General features: G+C 35.5%; 1 protein-coding gene across 8 annotated transcripts in view; it reads left to right on the forward strand.

The window, feature by feature from the left end:
- MEF2C (myocyte enhancer factor 2C) overlaps positions 1-18,982 on the forward strand; it is a 190,372-nt gene that overhangs the window by 141,009 nt on the left and 30,381 nt on the right. For all 8 annotated transcript variants that reach the window (XM_027864156.1, XM_027864162.1, XM_027864164.1 and 5 more), the window contains 2 exons: positions 7,684-7,870; positions 10,049-10,096. In XM_027864156.1, the coding sequence (XP_027719957.1) occupies positions 7,684-7,870; positions 10,049-10,096 (235 nt within the window). The remainder of the gene's footprint in view (positions 1-7,683; positions 7,871-10,048; positions 10,097-18,982) is intronic.

Raw genomic sequence — 18,982 nt, forward strand, 5'->3', positions numbered from 1 at the left:
ACTACTACTACTACTACTACTACTACTACTACTACTACTACTACTACCACCATCACCATCACCACTACTACTACTATTGCTACTGCTACTGCTACTCCTACTCCACACACTCACGCATACATACACATATACTACACACAAACCAAATTGGACTACTTGCCATCAAAATACATTCCACTCTCCTGTTTGTGTGTCTTTACTCTCTCTTCCCTCTATTCCAGGAACTACCCTCCCCCTCCCTCCAGTCTTTACTTATTGAAATTCTGTTCCTCTTTTAAGGATATTCAAGCTTAAATTCCAGTTCCACCATGAAGCCCTCTTTCATATCCCCACCAGTACCCATTAATAATGATCCTTCATTCCTTGGAGTCAATCAATCAATATTAGGCACCTACTTTGTGCTAAGCACTACATCAAGTACTGGAGGCAAAAGAAAGACAAAAGATGGTCCCTGCTCTCAGTGAGCTCCCAGTCTAATGGGGGAAAACAACATGCAAACAATTCTGTACAAAAAGATACATACAAGATAAACTGGAGATAATCACCACAGGGAAGGCATTAGCATTAAAGGGGATCAGGAAAGTCTTCTCAGGGAATATGGGATTTTAGTTGGGTCTTAGCTGATTTCTGAATCAATCTTTATTTTTTGCTTTCCTTCTGCACTTATCATATATCAAGTTATATGATGGTTCTTTATATAGACACCATTCCTTCTAGTAGATTGTAAGCTTCATGAAGAAGGTCATAATTAAAATAAATTACATAAGACCGTATCTTAGTTGATCTTGGTTTCTCCTCCAGGTCCTGATGCAATCCTCTTCATATTAAGCATTTAACAAATATATATGGAAGTTTTTAGATAAGACTGGTACACAAATAATTAGAATGTATCTCAGAATATGATAAGCATATTGAAGAGATGTAAAACAAAACCCTATGAAAGAATCCAAGAATGAAGGGAAAACTTTCACCTAGGCCAGGGTCGGGGAACCTGCAGCCTCAAGGCCACATGTGGCCGTCTGGGTCCTCAAGTGCAGCCCTTTGACTGAACCCAAACTTCATCCCTGACTAGGGTCTTAATGGAGATGATAGCACCTAAATTGAGCCTTAAATAATAAGAGAATTTCAATAAACAGAGAGAAGGGGGGGGCAGTTTTAAGCATGCAGTATAGTTTAATCATTAAAATAGAAAAAGGCAGCAAGAGACAAAAATATGGTTATTTATCAGTTTGACTAATTCCCTAAATTTAGAGGACTGGAAGAGCAACTATTGAAGAAGATAGATAAGATTAAGAGAGGTAGGAAGAGAACCATTGTCAGAGATGGCTAGATGGCACAGTGGATAGGGTACTGGCCCTGGAGTGACGAAGTCCTGAGTTCATGAACCAGACTCAGACCCTTACTAGCTGTGTGACCCTGGGCAAATCACTTAGCCTCTGCTTGCCTAGGAGACAGGTAGGGGGTTCAGTGGATAAAGCACTGGGCCTGGAGTCAGGAAGCCCTGAGTTCAAAACCAGGCTCAGGCATTTACTGGTTGTGTGACCCTGGGCAAGTCATTTAGCCCCTGTTTACCTTAATCCACTAGAAAAGGACATGGCAAACCACTCCAGTATCCTTTCCAAGAAAACCTCAGATTGGGTCACACCACTACTGAAACGAATGGGTAACAACATGCTCTCCATCACAGAAGCTACGGAAGGAGAGGATTTCAAGAAGGAGGTCATCCAGCATATCAGATACTGAGGAGATGTCAAGGAGGATGAGGACAGAAAAAAGACCATTGACTTGAGTGATTAGGAGATCACTAGGGATCTTAGAGAAAGCAGTTAGAGTAGAATGGTGAAGATGGAAACCAGATTCAGCAAGGTAGCAGCCCAGCACTTTGCCCTGTACCTTGTACATAACAGGAGCTTAATAAATATTTCTTGAATGAAAGCTGAGCTGAATGTGAACATCACCGTCCACTGACAAAACTATGGAAAGAAACAACACAGTTATTTTATTACTTTAGTAAATCTTTTAGCTTCCATGGTACAAAAGGCCATGGTTTTGTCTAATGCTTTCAGTTGCTGTAGAATCTTTCTTTAATTTAAGTACAATGTTTTGGAAAGTTCCCACAGCTGCTAAAATGTTTAAAGCAGTGGCAAGTATGATCTTCTTTGTGCAAATTAACCCAACTTTTTTAAAAACTCAAAAGGACTGTTTTTTTTTTCAACTTCAAAGACCCAACCTGAACAACTTCTTCTTTAAAGGAAAAAATTTAACATTTCAGCTTCTTACTTGTATGATAGAATTTATGTGGATTATACCTAGAGCCTAGCATCCTACCAGCATTTTTCAATTACATGAAAATGAGTTATTTACAGAGGATTTCTCATTTCTTGAAAATTCACAAATTATATTGGCATTTATTGAGCTGATTTCTGAATTTTCTGAAAAAAGGTATTTCTGAAAAAAAGTACTTGCTAAGTTTTGTACAGAAATTGTTGCAGCAAAAAGAAACAACCGCAATTGAGGAAAATAAGTCAAAATAGATTTAAGGACATACTACTCACATGCACATGTAAGTAGTAGCTAAATTTTAATATATGAGTAGGATACTTTTGATGTTTTGTTGAGTCATTTCAGACTCTTTGTGATCCCATTTAGGGTTTTCTTGGCAAAGATACTGGAGTCATTTGCCATTTCCTTCTCCAGCTCAATTTACAGATGAGGAACTGAAGCAAACAGGGTTAAGTGACTTGCCCAGGGTCACAGAGTTAAGTGTTTGAGGCTGGATTTGAACTCATGTGCCACCTAGCTGCCCTGAGTAGCATACTACATGTGAGTATATCACATACTCACAAATCCTTTAGTGGCAACAACCTATATCCAAATAACTATGAACCCCAGCTTGCTTCCTTTTGAACTCTTAAGGACAAGGGATCTAAGACTGGGAGAAGAAGCTTTTTAACCATATGGAATCCTTGCCCAAAGAATGTAAAGAGAAAAGTATATGAAAAATGAGATTTAATCAGGTATTAGAAGGTGATTTTGGAATAAAAAATGCCACTAAATCATCCAAATTATTTTGAGATTCAGAATGTACATCACACATTAAAAACATTTTGACTTCTTTAAAAATAATTGTTTGAGAGAACTTTCTGCTTACTCAAAATATAATTTGTGGCAAAATTGGAAAAAATAGTGCTTTTTATAAGTAAATACTGATGACTTTTTAATCTTTATTACTTTTGAACACTTTGTACAGTGAGAAGAATAAAAACACATAAAGACTATGCATTTATCAGCCCAGATTTCCCTCTTCTACATAATCTGTTCTTTATATTGAGTGCTCAGCACATTTGGTGCTTGGTTACACTCTCCTTATAAGTTTGCAGAATTTTTTCAGTCTTATTATTTGACTACTTTGTGTACTTTTATATTTTTTTAAAAATATGTTCTAATATTCTTGATTTGAAAGAAAGAACAAAGAGGAAAGGACTGAACTGTTAAGCAAATAATCATGAAGTAGTATTCACTTCCCATTAAAAAAAATACAATCATAAAATTGTAGAATTAGAGGGAATCTTTGAGATGGTCTCTGTTGACTTCTCACCCTTCCCTATTTTGCTGAAAAAATGAGCTAAAGAGATAAAATGAATTGCCTAAAATTATACAACTAGTTTAATAGTTTAATCTAGAACTAGCTAAAACTAGGAGTGTCTTAATTCTTTACTTCATTTTTGTTCCATGACACCACGCTTTTCAGTCGAATCATTTTTAACTTGTAATTTTACCTCTTACTTTACTATGTTTAATTCATGATACAGATATGAAAATGAAAGAAGTAATAGGGAAGGTGTGAAAGAGGTCAACTCAAAGATTCATTACATACCTCATCAATTCATGAATTCAAAATTCCCAAAGTATGTTCTCATAACCAAGTGATACCTATTTCTGATCTGTGGAGTGGTATCTAGATACTCAAATTAAAGCTGTTTAATTGTGATTATCTTCAAAACTATCCTCAACACCTAATTCTGAATAATTACTGGAGGAGGGTAAGGAGGGATTGACAAAACTACTTAGGGCAGTCTTGTGCTTATTAGATACTTGTGAAATGTGCATCTCCTTTGAATGTGTAGTCATAACCAACTACCCTTTACCCTAATAAGACCCAATAAGCTTTTAGAAAATCAGTATTTTTATGGTCCTTGGGCCATCATGAGATGTAATTGCATATTTATTGGTAGTTATAATGAGCCATTATTAGCATGGTGCTAAAAGTATTTTTAATGAAAATAACCACAGGAAATCAGCTCTTAGTAAATATGGGGGTGAGAGAGAAGAAGTAGGAGGAGGAAGGGAAGAAGAAAGGACAGGTGCATGAGTATCCATCCTGGGCTTTATTCTTTCCAGGGCCAAAGTAACTCCCAGATAAAAAGATAAACACAATAGAAGATAGATGAATAAGCTTTCACTTAATGCGTTACTTCTGCACAGCAGAAATAATCCTGAAAAAGTTTATGTACATCCCAAAAGGATTCTTTCACTGTCAGACAGTTCCATGGGCATGGGGGAGAATGAGTATGTGTGCCAGTGAATACATCCAGTCTGTTTTCACTGACAATGATAAATTACCTTGGTAAATATTCTTACTTGGAAAGATTGCAGTTTTATCCCTATACTTGTGCTGTAAGAAGGACAGTTCCATCCTGATACTTTTCTTTTAAAGTCAAGCCTATATGCTACAAATTAGAGCAGAATCCCATTATGCCTGCATTATAAGCTTCCTGAGTTAGAGTGGGAAAGATACATCATTATGAATTTGAACATTATTTGACCCTCAGTATAACTGATTCTCTGGTATACAGAGATGTACTGTAGAGTGGGGTCTGCTTTACTATATATACACCTTCTATTAAGATGTGGTACTCTAAAATGACAAAATTCTTTAAATTTTAATATCTTCACAGAATCATAGATTACAATCAGAAAGGGATCATGGTGGTCATTAGTCCAATCTACTCATTTTACAGATGAGAAAACTAAGGTTGAGAGATTGACTTGCTCAATCAAGGTCATAGCTCTCTAGTAGGTATCTGAAGTGGGATTCAATCCTAGGCTTTCCTAACAAGCACTGTGTCCACTATGCCATACTGCCTCTCCAGAGATAAAAGTTATGCTTTTAGAACTTTATAGAACCTAAAACCTGATATTTGGGGAAATAAATTGAGAGGCTGTGTGCCATAATATATAATGTTGGACTTGAAACCAGGAAAACCGACATTCAAATCCCAACTCTGACACTCACTAGTTATGTAACCATGGGCAGGTAACCTAACTTCCCTGGGTCTCAAGGGAATGTCTAAACCTACTAAGCTGTGGATGAATTGTGGGGTATAGTGGTGGAAAGAATTCTCACACCTGCGGAACCACAAAGCCTTAACATGGTGATATAAAGTAATCATTTAAAATTAAATGGGAAAAACTTTCAATTTTAATATCTTTATGTAGCAGTAGAGAACAAGGACTGGGCATCATGTTTAAATTTCTCTGCCTCTTTGACAACTGGTAGACTTTGAGAAGTTACCAACAAAACAAATATCCTACCTAGTCCAGCCTGGTCTCAACTGATGGTTCTTTTTAGGAAGGAATTAGAATAAATTCCATTTGGTACCTTGAAAAAGAAATTGTATTCATCTATGCCTATTTCTTCTATGATACAGTGTTTTATTTGTAAAAATCATGTTGCTTTCTCAATGGTCTACTAAGATTTGGGTATCTGTTATTCTTTGGTATGTTATTAACTAATGAAGTTTCTTATTTCAATGTAAAAACAACCATGGTGTCTTTCTAAAGTAATATTCCATCTTCCCAACTTACCACGTGATAAGAGTAATTTTAATAATCTTGCTGCTATAAATTTTCATCCTCCTTTGAATGATGAGGAATCAAAGAAATGTGAAAGAAAGGAGTTACAATGGCATGGTCAGGCCCCAGGAGACAAGAGGAATAAAGCATTATAAAGACTGTAGAACATGAAGGGCAGTATGAGACAAAATGATAAGAAATGGACAATAGTACTATCATAGAACAGTCATAAGATTTCAGAATTGTCCTAAGCTCGACAAAATTAAATGTAGGATTTAATGAGAGAAAAATAATACTTCAAAAAATTTTTCATTTATGTCTCCACATATATGTGTATTTTTATTATATAATGCTAAGGAGGTTATTTAAAACAAAACTCCCTGTGTAAAAATTATTTATAGAATATTATGTATGTTTTCCATTTTAAGACTATATATAAGTGTGTTTATCTATATCTACATACATATATACCGTGATATATAAAAGATATATGTAAGATACATAAAAGATACAAAAATATATATCTGTCCTTTGGCTATGTTGTTGTTCAGTCGTTTTAGTCGGGTCTGACTCTTTCTGACCCCATTTGGGGTTTTCTTGGCAAGGACACTGCAGTGGTTTGTCATTTCCTCCTCTAACTCATTTTACAGATAAGAAACTGAGGCAAACAGGGTTAAATGACTTGCCCAGGGTCATACAGCTAGTAAGTGTCTGAGGCCAGATTTGAATTTAGGAGGATGAGTCTTTCTGACTCTGGGCCTGACACTCTATCCCACTGAGCCACCTAGCTGCCTTCGCCAATGTACACAACCCAATTTTCATTTCAAATGTAAAAAGATGTTGTAAATGACCCAAGAGGCACAAGTATGTGCTTTTTAAGTATATTATTTAAAGCTGTTAGTATCCAGATAATCAAAACAGAAAAGCACCACCAAACAAAATGATATTTTTTATAAAACCTCCCCTCAAAAAAGAGAGAAAATAAGGATTTGGGGCTTTATTCTAATAAGCCACCTACATGGCATCACTTTACTACATAATTACAAGCTCTCTCTAGTTGATATAGAATTATAGATCTTACCATTCTGTCCATAGTAATACAGTTTGTAATATAACATGTGTGTTGTAAAGCCATTCTATGGCATCACCACCCCAAATTTGAAACCATTAGCTAGTACATATTATTTGTACCTCTGTACATTTATATGCATCCTTCTTTCATTTGCTTTCTCTATAGTTATTTTCAAAAGACAACTTTTCTCAAAATGTAATTACACATATACGCTCTTAACATGCCAGAAGATAACATTGTATCATCAAAATTTCTGAATAAATATATTTCAAAAAAGTAATTACACTAAAATTTCCCTTGTGTGTATCATAGTCCTCACTCTTCTATGGACAATGAAGTCATCACCATCATATACCTTTGATCTTGCAGTCATTTGTAATTCCAGATTAAGATATCGCAAATGAATAATTATAACTTATGCCTTCATTGAATGGAATAAAAAAAGAAGATAATGTCTAATGAAGTGGGTTTTTGTTTTAGACAAAAGTGAAACAATTTATAACATTCACAAAGAAAATGTATTAATTGTATTAAAAATCGATTTATGATTTTAACATCTTAAAAGCCTTTCTTAATGGTCTAAGATGTAACTACATAGTGATTTATCCTCAAACCAAAAAAAAAAAAAAAAAAGCTTTTTAAAGAACTTTAACCACAAGCTACAAAATACTTGAATTAAAACAGAAAAGTTGTACTTGAATAACTATTGAGCTTCTGTACTATTCTTGTCTCTTCTCCTTCTTCTGTTCATACAGGCTGTTCCACCACCCAACTTTGAGATGCCAGTTTCTATCCCAGTGTCCAATCACAACAGTTTGGTGTATAGTAATCCAGTCAGCTCACTGGGCAACCCCAACCTTTTGCCATTGGCCCACCCTTCTTTGCAGAGAAATAGTATGTCTCCTGGAGTGACACATCGGCCTCCAAGTGCAGGTAACACAGGTATGTACTGTCAAATATTGAATGTCAACAGATCATTTTTAAGAGGCTACTTTTAGCAAAAGAGTTATGGTATTTTATTTACTTTGTGCTAAGGCAAGTTTCCATCTCATCAATTCCAACATTATCCAAGTTATTAAGAGAAAAAATCAGAAGCCAAACCATTTCTAAATTCTATGCAGCATAAATCTATGATATATTTATATTGGAATCTTTTGAAAGAATGCTTTGTAGAAAAAAAGGTTTAAATCTGCTTGGGCCTATGGATCTGCATTATAAGAAATTAAGTATTTTATTCACATTTTTTAAAAAGTTTCCTTCAAAATGTCTAAATAGATAGCTCATAAAGCCTAAGGAAAATTTGTCACCCATTAATTGCTTCTATTCTTTCAGTTTTAAAAAATGCATTAAAATGTATCCATATATAACTCTTTCCAGTTTATAGAAATTTAATTGAATTTCACATTTGATGACATTAAAACTAATCTTAAAATGCAAACATTTTAAAAGTACATTATTTTTAATATGATTGTCTTAAAATGTAAATGCTTCTAATTTTTAAAAAAAATAATAAAATAAAAAGCAGCTAATGAGCTGTATAATATCACCTGAGAAAGAAAAGCAAACATATCTTTTCAAAAAGAGAAATATCCTCTTTTTGGAAAGAGAGAAAAAAGTGGAATTATAGTAAAGAGACCTGTATTGAATCCTCACTCTGCTTCTTACTGCTTGTGGACCTTGAATAAGTCTCTTCTCTTCCTTATACTCTTTATGTACAGAATGAAAGAATTAGAACACTTAATTTCAAAGTTCCCTCCTGAGACCATGAAAACACTGTCAATCTTGCTCCTTAGCCGAGGCAATAATCCCAAGAGCAAGAATGCAGTATTACATGAGAAGCACTAGCCTCAGAAAACTGATATTCAGACATGACTTCAATCATACATCATACCCACGTGATGTCGTAAGATCATTGTAAGTCTCAGTTTATCCATTTGTAAAATGAGTACAGTAAACTTCACCCTATATGCATCGCAGAGTTTTGAGGAAAGCACATCGCAAACATAAAAAGGAACTGTTCCTTTTTCTTTATAAAGGAACTTAGCCTTGCCATATCATTTCCTTTATTATTGAAAGCAAATATGGTAGCATAGGGATTGGACTTGTGATTTCATCAGTGTAGACAGAGGAAACTTCCTCTATTGATGCAATTTGGCACCTTCTTGGCACTCTCTATTCTTTGAGAGTTGCCTGAAGCCACTGAGAGCCAGGATCATGCACCCAGAATGGGGATTTCGATCTTCCTGGCTTTGAGGCCAGAATGCCTTTTGAGGGCTTCTTAATTCTTTTTAACCAAATTTTACTCTGAAAATAAATTTTGCCTCAATATTTTAAAATCAGCCATGAACAGAATAAACACTACATTAGGAAACATGTCTATGAATCATTAATAAATAATGGACAGGGACTTTAAAAAAAAAACTTTCTTGCACTTGTTTCACATACTGTATTTGGAAGAAAGGGGGTTACATGATTTGACACAACAATCACTTCTCAGTAAACAGTCTTTCCCATAGTATCTGCCTGAGGGCGGAAACAATTTAGCAAAACTTTAACAAAGAAAAATTATATTTTTGCTGCTGCCACCGTAAAGATATCTGTGCTGTAGAAGGACAAATAGTAAATAGTCAATCGGTTTGCATGGGCAGTTGATAGATGAAGGTAGTTTCAGTTTTAGTTGGTAAAAACATTAATTGTGTAAGAGACCCAAGTTGAAATATACAGTGATAAGTATTTATTGGTGCCTGCCTCACCAACCTATTTTATTGTGTCTTTGGTTTTGTTGGGGCAATTACCTTAAAATAATTACGTTGGCAAAAAATAAAAATACTCAGACCAATCAGATGTGACTTTTTTGTAAAAAAGTGTAAATTTTCTTGGACAATGTAAGTACTAAGAAAAAGAAATGATCTTGGCATGGTGTCAGTGTAGAATGTATTTTTAATGTTTGAGAACAGCATGTAATGATGAAACAAATATTTCAGCTGTAGTAGGACTTGGGGGTGCTCTGCTATTTCAGGATTATTTGAGGGGCAAGGCATTAATGATGCTGAGGGTAAAGCTTTTGTGATTTTTTTTTTTTAGTTATTCCTGTTCTGACAATTTCCTCTTAATCCATAGGTGGTCTGATGGGCGGGGACCTCACAACCGGTGCAGGCACCAGTGCAGGTAATTGAGACAATTTTGCATACTCCAGTCTATTTGGGGGGAGAGAGGATTCTTAGAATGAATTGTGTACAGTGAGATTATTCAGAAGGCAGAATGGAGGGGTTTGTGACAATAAAAGGCAAAGCCTGCTCTTCTAACTATCTCCCAGTTAAATCACATTCTGAGGTGGTTACTTATAGTATCTTAGTTAATGAAATTTCAAAAAGTATGCAATATATTATCAAGACCTGAGCATTCATAATATCCAATTAAGTTCTAGGCACCATTGCAAGGTAGCATTATAAGGGCATATCACTTACAGTATTGAATACTTGATGAATTAACTTCCCTAGGCCTAAAATACAAGATAGCATCATCACAGGTATTTGCATAATACATAATAATATAATTTATAAAATAAAACCATAGTTGGCATTTAAATGAGCATAGCTATTAAATAAGAAACATGAAGGGGGGAAAAACCTTGAGTTTTGTTTCTACACATCTAAGTCCTTTATACTGTGGCCTCAGTGGCACATTCCATCAAGGTTCAGTATTAATTCATAATAATGTGATTATTAAGATATTGATGTCATTTTTGATGCAAAGGCAAGAAGATACAATACTTCCAAATGCCAACTGCAGTTCGCTGTTGGTATAGGAAGTAACCATGGCAATTTTTCTGCAGCTGAGGCTATGCTGTACATTTTAAATTGCAGAGAGTGTGCATGAATGACATGAGGTTATGTTTGAAATGTCAGAAAAGGATTCAAGTTTATTAAAATATTCATGGATGATCTAGTTAAAATATTCTGCCAAGGTCAGATGTAATAAACAGCTGATCATAAGAAAAAGGGATGTATTTGGGGTTTTAGCCTTCACACCCCCAGGAAAAAAAAAACCCTGCACACAAAACATTTATTTAACTCTATCCATTCAAAGGTAGAATTTCTCCCCTCTGATTTGAGTTTTTCTTTGTATTTCATTCACTGACCAATACATCCAAATCATGAAACCCAAAACAGGAATTTCACTAGTTTATTCAACACCACACCTGTATTGTCTCCTCATTGAAGTGAACTGAAAGGTTTTTTTTTTATTTTAACCCAAGAAATTTGAGTCAAAAGCAAAATTACCTATTTTCTCAAATTATTTAATCACCTAGAATAGTAGTACTTTATGCGCAAACAATTTCTGTTGAATAAATATTATACCAGCGACAGAACAAACCTAGAAAATCTAAATCTAGTATACAAATTCATGCTTTTAGTTCAAGTTGTGCCAAAACCTGAAGCCAGAGAGCAGTGAAAGGAGCCTGAGAGACCTAGGAAACTAGACTCAGGGGACAAGATTATACATTTGCCCTCTTGGCATGATGCTTCAGGCACTAAGAATTAGTTTCATTGTCAGCTTCAATTCAATGCTAGTCCAACCGATAGACTGGTCCTCCACTACCAGAAAGTGCACTCAATTCTATGTTAATTTGCATCAAGTCATAGTATCATAAAAAAGTCTTTAAGATGTGTAGTGTTCCTCCCCACTGCAAGACCTCTATCACAGACTGATAAATTCTATTCGATTTTAAAGATTTCTAGGGAAAAAGATTCTATCCTTTATTAAGGTTACCTTATGGCTATTGCCCAAGATTCATGATATTGATATAGTCAATATATCTTGATGAACAGAAGCCAGATCTGTTCAAAACGAGGTACTTATTTCCCAGTTTGCAATGAGTTGTGATACAACTACAGTTCCTTTGGAATTTTTTCAATCAGGACATGGAGGAGTTGTGGTTCCTAGGAACACCTGTTGTAGATGCCACTTAATCTTCAGCTTAGCTGTCACGTCCTGCCCATAAACGGAGTCTTCTTCCCTTCTTTCTTGTACAAGTTGGGATCATATGTCTAGGCTGAATATATCTCTGCTGATGTCAGAGTGTCACATAGCACCAAGGGGAAAAGAGGACAGCCAGGATGTCTCTTGGTTTGCAGAAAGGGAAAACTCCAGCAAAATAATGAGATATTTTCTGAATTCTGAACAGTGCCATTGAAAAAATTGCTCAGAAATAAAGATGTGAACTCTAAGCTCATGGTGCAGGCATCTATATAATTGTTTTGAAATGTGTGTGTGTTTTTTTAATCTCAGTGGCTATTTTAAAATTTTATTTGTACATTATAAATCATCTCAGTATGTTTTTTGAGTCCCAACAGTGGAGAGTGAGGTTTTAATAAATCAAATAAGCCTTCATTGCTTAAGCCTTCCTCTTCATATATTCCCACTGAATAGTGAAGTTGTTGGAAAGTAAAATATAAAGGTGCATCACCCTTCATTAAATACTGCCCCTTTATACCAAAACAAAAGGCCCACCAGCTGAAAAACAGCACATGGAACATCAGAAGTGGAAGGCACCATAGAGGCCATCAAACCCAATCTTCTTCTTTTATAAATTAGGAAATTTAATCCCAGAGAGAGGTGAAGTGTCTTGCCCAAGGTCACACAATGGCAGCGTAGGAATAAGAATTTGGTGTTTCTAGGTCCTAAGCCAGAGATCTCTCCACTATCCCATACTAATTCGTTGGCATGAAATATTTGGCTGAAACAAAGGCCAAAAGCCACGAAAGGGAAGAAATTGCTTTTATATTCAACCCTGGTTATATGCCAAAGGAAAGTCATCTGCATGTCAATTTTGGGCAGCAATAATGTGGAGAATAAAGATGGCACCTTACACTTTAAGCCCACATAGAACTAGATTTGTTTTCCTAGCTAAGATTACCTTCTAAGAAGAGATTACTTTTTGGTGCAACTTGATTAGAGAACTCCCTCATTCCTTGTTCTCCTGGTGGGTTCAATGCATTCTAGTTCTAAATCTGACCCTCTGACAACACCGCCTTTTTTCTTATTATCTTTGTAGCATGACTTTTGCTTCCTCTCATCACTGAATTTCCAAGGCCTGTGAATACCCAAAGCCCTTCTCATTGTTCACCCCAAACTTCTCATTCCAACTTTCCAGACTGGATGCAATAGAACCATAGACTCTGAGTTAAAAGGAACTTTGGCAGCAACCTATCCAATCCCCGCACCAAAGGAATCTCCACTTTAATGGTAGATCTAGTTTTTACTTAGTCTCCCTTGATTTGGAGATCAAGAATAAACTATGGTGTTCCAAACATTTTTCCTCCAATAGTATCTAAATTAGAGGAGATAAAATCCTGAAGAGAGCAACCAGTCAGAAACTTTCAATTCATGGTGTCCACTTCTCTACATCAGATATTCATTTTTTTAACCCCTTTCTGAAACTGATTCACCAATTCCTTTGGTTTACCTTTAGCCACATAGACATGGTATAAAAGGTCTTGTGTGACTATTGGTCAGGCTTCAAGGTTCCAAGAGGAGGTATTTTGCATACTGATCAGGGGAAGTCCTGGTCCAGATGTGAAGATCCAACATAACTGATGTAAATATGGATATACATTGGACCCTTGACTTCAGTGGTATAAGGAACATTTGGATGATGACACTGCCCCTCTTAATGCGGTCATCTTCTTTATAGTTTATAATCTTAGAAAATTGTCTACAACTCTGAGAGCTCAAGCGACTTGCCTCACATCACACAGCCAGTGTATGTGTGTGTGTGTGTGTGTGTGTGTGTGTGTGTGTGTGTGTGTGAAAGAGAGAGAGAGAAAGAGAGAGAGAGAGAGAGAGAGAGAAAGGCCTTATACCAAGGATTTCCTGTCTCCAAGGCCAAGTCTCCATCCATCAGGTCCCGATGATTTTCAATCAATGTAGAATAACTTACGTAGTCAAAAAATCAAGGTAACATGAAACTTTCTCTATTATAGGTTGAGAAAAGATCCCCTTATTTAAATTTTGGTCAGAATACTTAAATACTATTTGATTTCCTAAAACCAAAAAAATTAAAAGGATGAGTATATAATAGTGTAATATTATAATATATAATGTAGTATAATAATATAACAACAAACATTTCATCAAGCCATCAATCAATAAATATTAAGCACCTGCCGTGTGTTAAGCACTGCACATCTATATAGTGGTCTGAAGTTTGTAAAGTACTTTACATTCATAATCTCATTTAAGCCTCGCAACAATCCTGTGAGGAGGGTACTAAGTGTATTATCCCCATTTTATAAATGAGGAAACCAAGTCTCAGAAAAGTCAAATGACTTGCCCAGGGTCAGGTGAGAAGTGCATGTATCATTAGGCATCACTTAAAGTTGCACAAATTTTCCTATCACTACTAATGTTCTGAGTTAAAGACCTCAACATTTTATTGAAAGTTATCCTCAAATTTGGTTGCCACTTCCTTTTTTTAAAATTACATTAATGTTGAAAGAACCATTTCATGATGAAGAGGTAATAAGAAAGTGACAATAGGACTATGTCCTGAGAATAAACTGAGAACTTAAGTAGAGTTAGTCATTTTATTTATAAGCTTCAGTTGATAATTATTCATATAAAGTATTGGTCTGAGAGTCAGAGAGTCCAGGCTCAACTTCCAGCTCCCACATTTAACTCTCTATATATCATGGAGAAGTCCCTGTCTTCCTGGGCCTCAGTTTCTTCAACTGTAAAATGATGAGATTGGACTAAAGCTCCTCTAAGCTCCCTTCCAGATCTAGATAAATAATGCTCAGATCCTCAGATAACCAAAGCCTATTCCATCAGCAACCACACCAAGAAGTTGCAGATTCTTTGATTAGTTTTTTATAGTTTGCCTGCAAAATCAAATTTATAAAGGACTATTTTTCTTTTTTCATAATACTTGATAATTGAAAGATCTGACTCAGGACAGCTCTTTTAATGACTTGATTCTATAGAAACAATTTTTATTACCAGAGTGAGGTTACAAATTAAGGAGGAATTCCTACTGATTTTTTTAATGTAGCTCTGTTTGCTTGCACCTTAACAAAGTTGTATAGCAGTTGGTAGAAATGAAAATGGTGCATTTTATTATTAAATTAAAGATTGAAATAACCAGCATGCTAAGTGACTTCCTGATTTGTGACTGTAACAAAAAACAAACTAATAATGATCCTATAGAGAACTTATGAGCATTTTACAATCTAAAATAATTTGACACTAAGTCAACATATGTAATATATTCAATAGTTAATAATGTACATAATATCTATATGTTAATTGCTTAAGTGACATTTATTATGAATGGAATACAATTTTATAGAAAAGAAAATAATTTATTATTTTGTTTAATGTTTTCTAGCCAGTTTATGCATCTGGGTACAAATGTTGCCATTTCTTAAATGTTTAATCAATAGCATGTTAAATAGGCACTTAAAAGAAAGAAGTGTGATAAAGTAGGAAGAAAATTAAACTCTAAATCTAGAGACCTGGATTAGCATTCCAGCCAGGCCATTTTGACTGCTGCTTAATTACAGAATCCCTCAATCCAATCCAGTAAACATTTTTTTAGCACCTACTATGTACCAGGCACCATGCTCAGCTCTGGCATACAAATTTTAAAAAAAAGAAAATGAAAGACTCTGCCCTCAAGGAGCTTAAGAAGTAATTTTGTTGTTGTTCAATCATGTCCAACTCTTCACGACCCCACTTGGAGTTTTCTTGGCAAAGATACTGGATTGGTTTGCCATTTTTTTCTCCAGCTCATTTTACAGATGAGGAAACTGAGGCAAACAGGGTTAAGTGACTTGCCCAGGGTCACATGGCTAGTAAGTGTCTGAGGCCAAATTTATTATCCTTAGTTAAAAGTACAGGACTCCAGTGAGCTAATCCCATGAACATGTGAGCAACCCTTGTGATGGCTGAGTGAGAACTCTACAGGTGCCTCTGTGCATTATTTAAAAAGGAGATAGACAATATTTATATTTATCCTTAAAAGCAAAGGTTTCCCAAAACAGTGGTATTGTTTCAAGGCAAACTGAGCATCAAGAAATCTGTGTTTTGTGCTCAGCATTAGTGTAAACTAGTTATATGACCTTAGGTGAATCAAATAATAATAAAAATAATGATACTTTAACTAAAGTATTTTTTATTTATTTTTTTTTTTTTGCAAGTCACTTAATTTCTCAGTGATCTAGACAACTCTCTAAGTGTTGCAGAGGACATTCCAACTTGCACTGTTTGAAAGAATTTCCTCACTTGGGGTTCCCTATATTGGTATAAAAATTATAGCTCGCATACGTTGTTGTGTCCAACTCTCTGTGACCCTATTTAGGGTTTTCTTGGGAAAGATACTGGACTGGTTTGCCATTTTTTCTCCAGTTCATTTTACATGTGAGGAACTGAGGCAAACAGGGCTAAATGACTTGTCCAGGGTCACACAGCTAATAAATAAGTGTCTGAGGTCAAATTTGAACTCAGGAAGATGAGTCTTCCTGACTCCAGGCTGGGCACTCCATGCCCATTAAGAAGTAATTGCAGAAGACAATACACAAAAGGAAACTGGAAGGAGTAAGAAGGGTGCACCCTGCACTCATGAGAAGCTACCAATGGAAAGTGGAGTTAGTTAGAAAGTTCAGCTTTCCAGAGGAGTGCTACCCTCCAGCCCTCCAATTAGAGAGGAGAGAAGACTGAGAGAGCTGGGCAGGCTTTGAGTACAGTGATGAGATTTCAGGTGATAAGATTATCTTGGGTGGGGCATCATTTTCCCTAGAGCTTCAAAACAAGCAGAGCTGTATTGCTCACACAATGAGATTTTATACTTCTAATTTTGTGACCTTGGACAAGTCAACTTCAATGGGATTCAATTTGTGTAAAATTGGCTGGGGTGGGGAGAGATAGATGATCTCTAAAGTTCCTCCTAGCGCTGAAATTCTGTAGCTATATAAATCTTACTTTTTTTTGAAATGAATAGCTTTTTTTTTATTAATATGGTACTAATGGTCAAAAATACTCAGGTGTGTGCATTTTTTCATGTATGTATTACAAAGAAATTGAAGAAATTTATTTTACAATAGACCTGAGGAAGGAAAATGACTTTTAATTCAATTGTAGAATATTAGAGCTTAAGGGGACTTTAGAGCTCATCAGATCCAAGGGGATAAGCAACTGCAACTCAGAAACATTAAATGATGAAGGGAATTGATTCCTAACAAATCATTTAAGCTTTCAGAACCTTAGTTTCCTCATCAGCAAAATAGGAATGAATAGTTGCACAACTTACTTTACAGAGTAGTTGTGGAGTAAGTACCTTGTAAAACACTAAAAAATATGTAAATAGGAGCTAGCGCAGGTAGGTGGCCCAGTGGATAGAGTGCCCAGCCTGGAGTCAGGAAGACTCATCTTCCTGAGTTCAAATTTGGCCTCAGACACTTACCTATTAGCTGTGTGACCCTGGGCAAGTCATTTAACCCTGTTTGCCTCAGTTCCTCACATGTAAAATGAACTGGAGAAGAAAAGGGCAAACCAGTCCAGCATCTTTCCCAAGAAAACCCCAAATAGGGTCACAGAGAGTTGGACACAACAATGTATGTGAGCTATAATTTTTATACCAATATAGGGAACTCCAAGTGACGAAATTCTCTCAAACAGTGCAAGTTGGAATGTCCTCTGCAACACTTAGAGAGTTGTCTAGATCACTGAGAAATTAAGTGACTTGCCCACAGTTGCAAAAAAATTAAAAAATTAAAAATACTTCAGTTAAAGTATCATTATTTTTATTATCATTTGATTCACCTAAGGTCATATAACTAGTTTACACTAACACTGAGCACAAAACACAGATTTCTTGATGCTCAGTTTGCCTTGAAACAATACCACTGTTTTGGGAAACCTTTGCTTTTAAGGATAAATATAAATATTGTCTGTATCTCCTTTTTAAATAATTCACAGAGGCACCTGTAGAGTTCTCACTCGGCAATCGTAAAGGTTGCTCACTTGTTCATGGGATTAGCCTACTGGAGTCCTGTACTTTTAACTACATGTAAGGATAATAATTTTTTTTTGTTGTTGCTCCTAAAACAGCACAGATTTAGATTAAAATGCTCAAGAAATAAAAATTAACTGTAATTTAGCCACTTCTAAATGAGAAAACTACTTCTGGTTGCTAATACAAGGGCATAATTTGTGTGTGTGTGTGTGTGTGTGTGTGTGTGTGTGTGTGTGTTTGTATGTGTGTATGTGTGTTGCTTCTCTAAAGGATATAAGTGAGAAATGAAAACTGAAAAAAGAAACCACTTAGATTAGCAGTTAGGCCCATGTTTTGAAACTGTTATTTTTTTGGTTTGGATTGTTCTAAGCAGTAACCCTGAAGTCATCCACAATTTTACCTTGGGAGACAACCCAACACATAAATAAAGCCCAAGAAAACTGCTTGCTTTTTATTATTATTATTATCCTGTGCAATTAAATGTGAGTGATATTTTTAACTGAAACCAAGGTTATCTCAGGTTTGTTAGAGAAAAAATTATTTTGTCATCTCACTGGATACCCCCACATCATGTGATGTGTGGCTCCTACCAGCAAAATTAGTATACAGTTCCCATTTACAATAGCTGGCAAATTATAAATGTAACACCCTTTTGTAGAGACTTCTGTTTGGGGGACTGTAAGCAGAGAGTATGAAGATCAACAACCCAAAAGGCCAGGTCTTTCCATTGTAAAGTCATCTCACTGTCTCACTCTTCTTCTGCATTTGAGGCTGAAATAAAGTTGACAACATGCTACCTGTTGACTTTGATATGTAAGGAGCTCTGATTTTTAATGAAAGCACATGCATTTAAAAGATTGATGAGGATTGTAAATTGTCACTAGTTATTTTTGGACTCTTTAGTATCATAGAGGTTTGTATTCATTCATCTAATGTATATTCTCTTTTCACTCTAATCAATGACCTCCAAAGTTCTTTATATTTTTTTCTTAATATGCTTGGCCAAATAATTTCAAGAATATGATTCTCCATTCAGGATT

This window comes from Vombatus ursinus, unplaced genomic scaffold (genome assembly GCF_900497805.2).
Source record: "Vombatus ursinus unplaced genomic scaffold, bare-nosed wombat genome assembly UNPS02014774.1, whole genome shotgun sequence".
Classification (NCBI taxonomy): Eukaryota; Metazoa; Chordata; class Mammalia; order Diprotodontia; family Vombatidae; genus Vombatus; species Vombatus ursinus.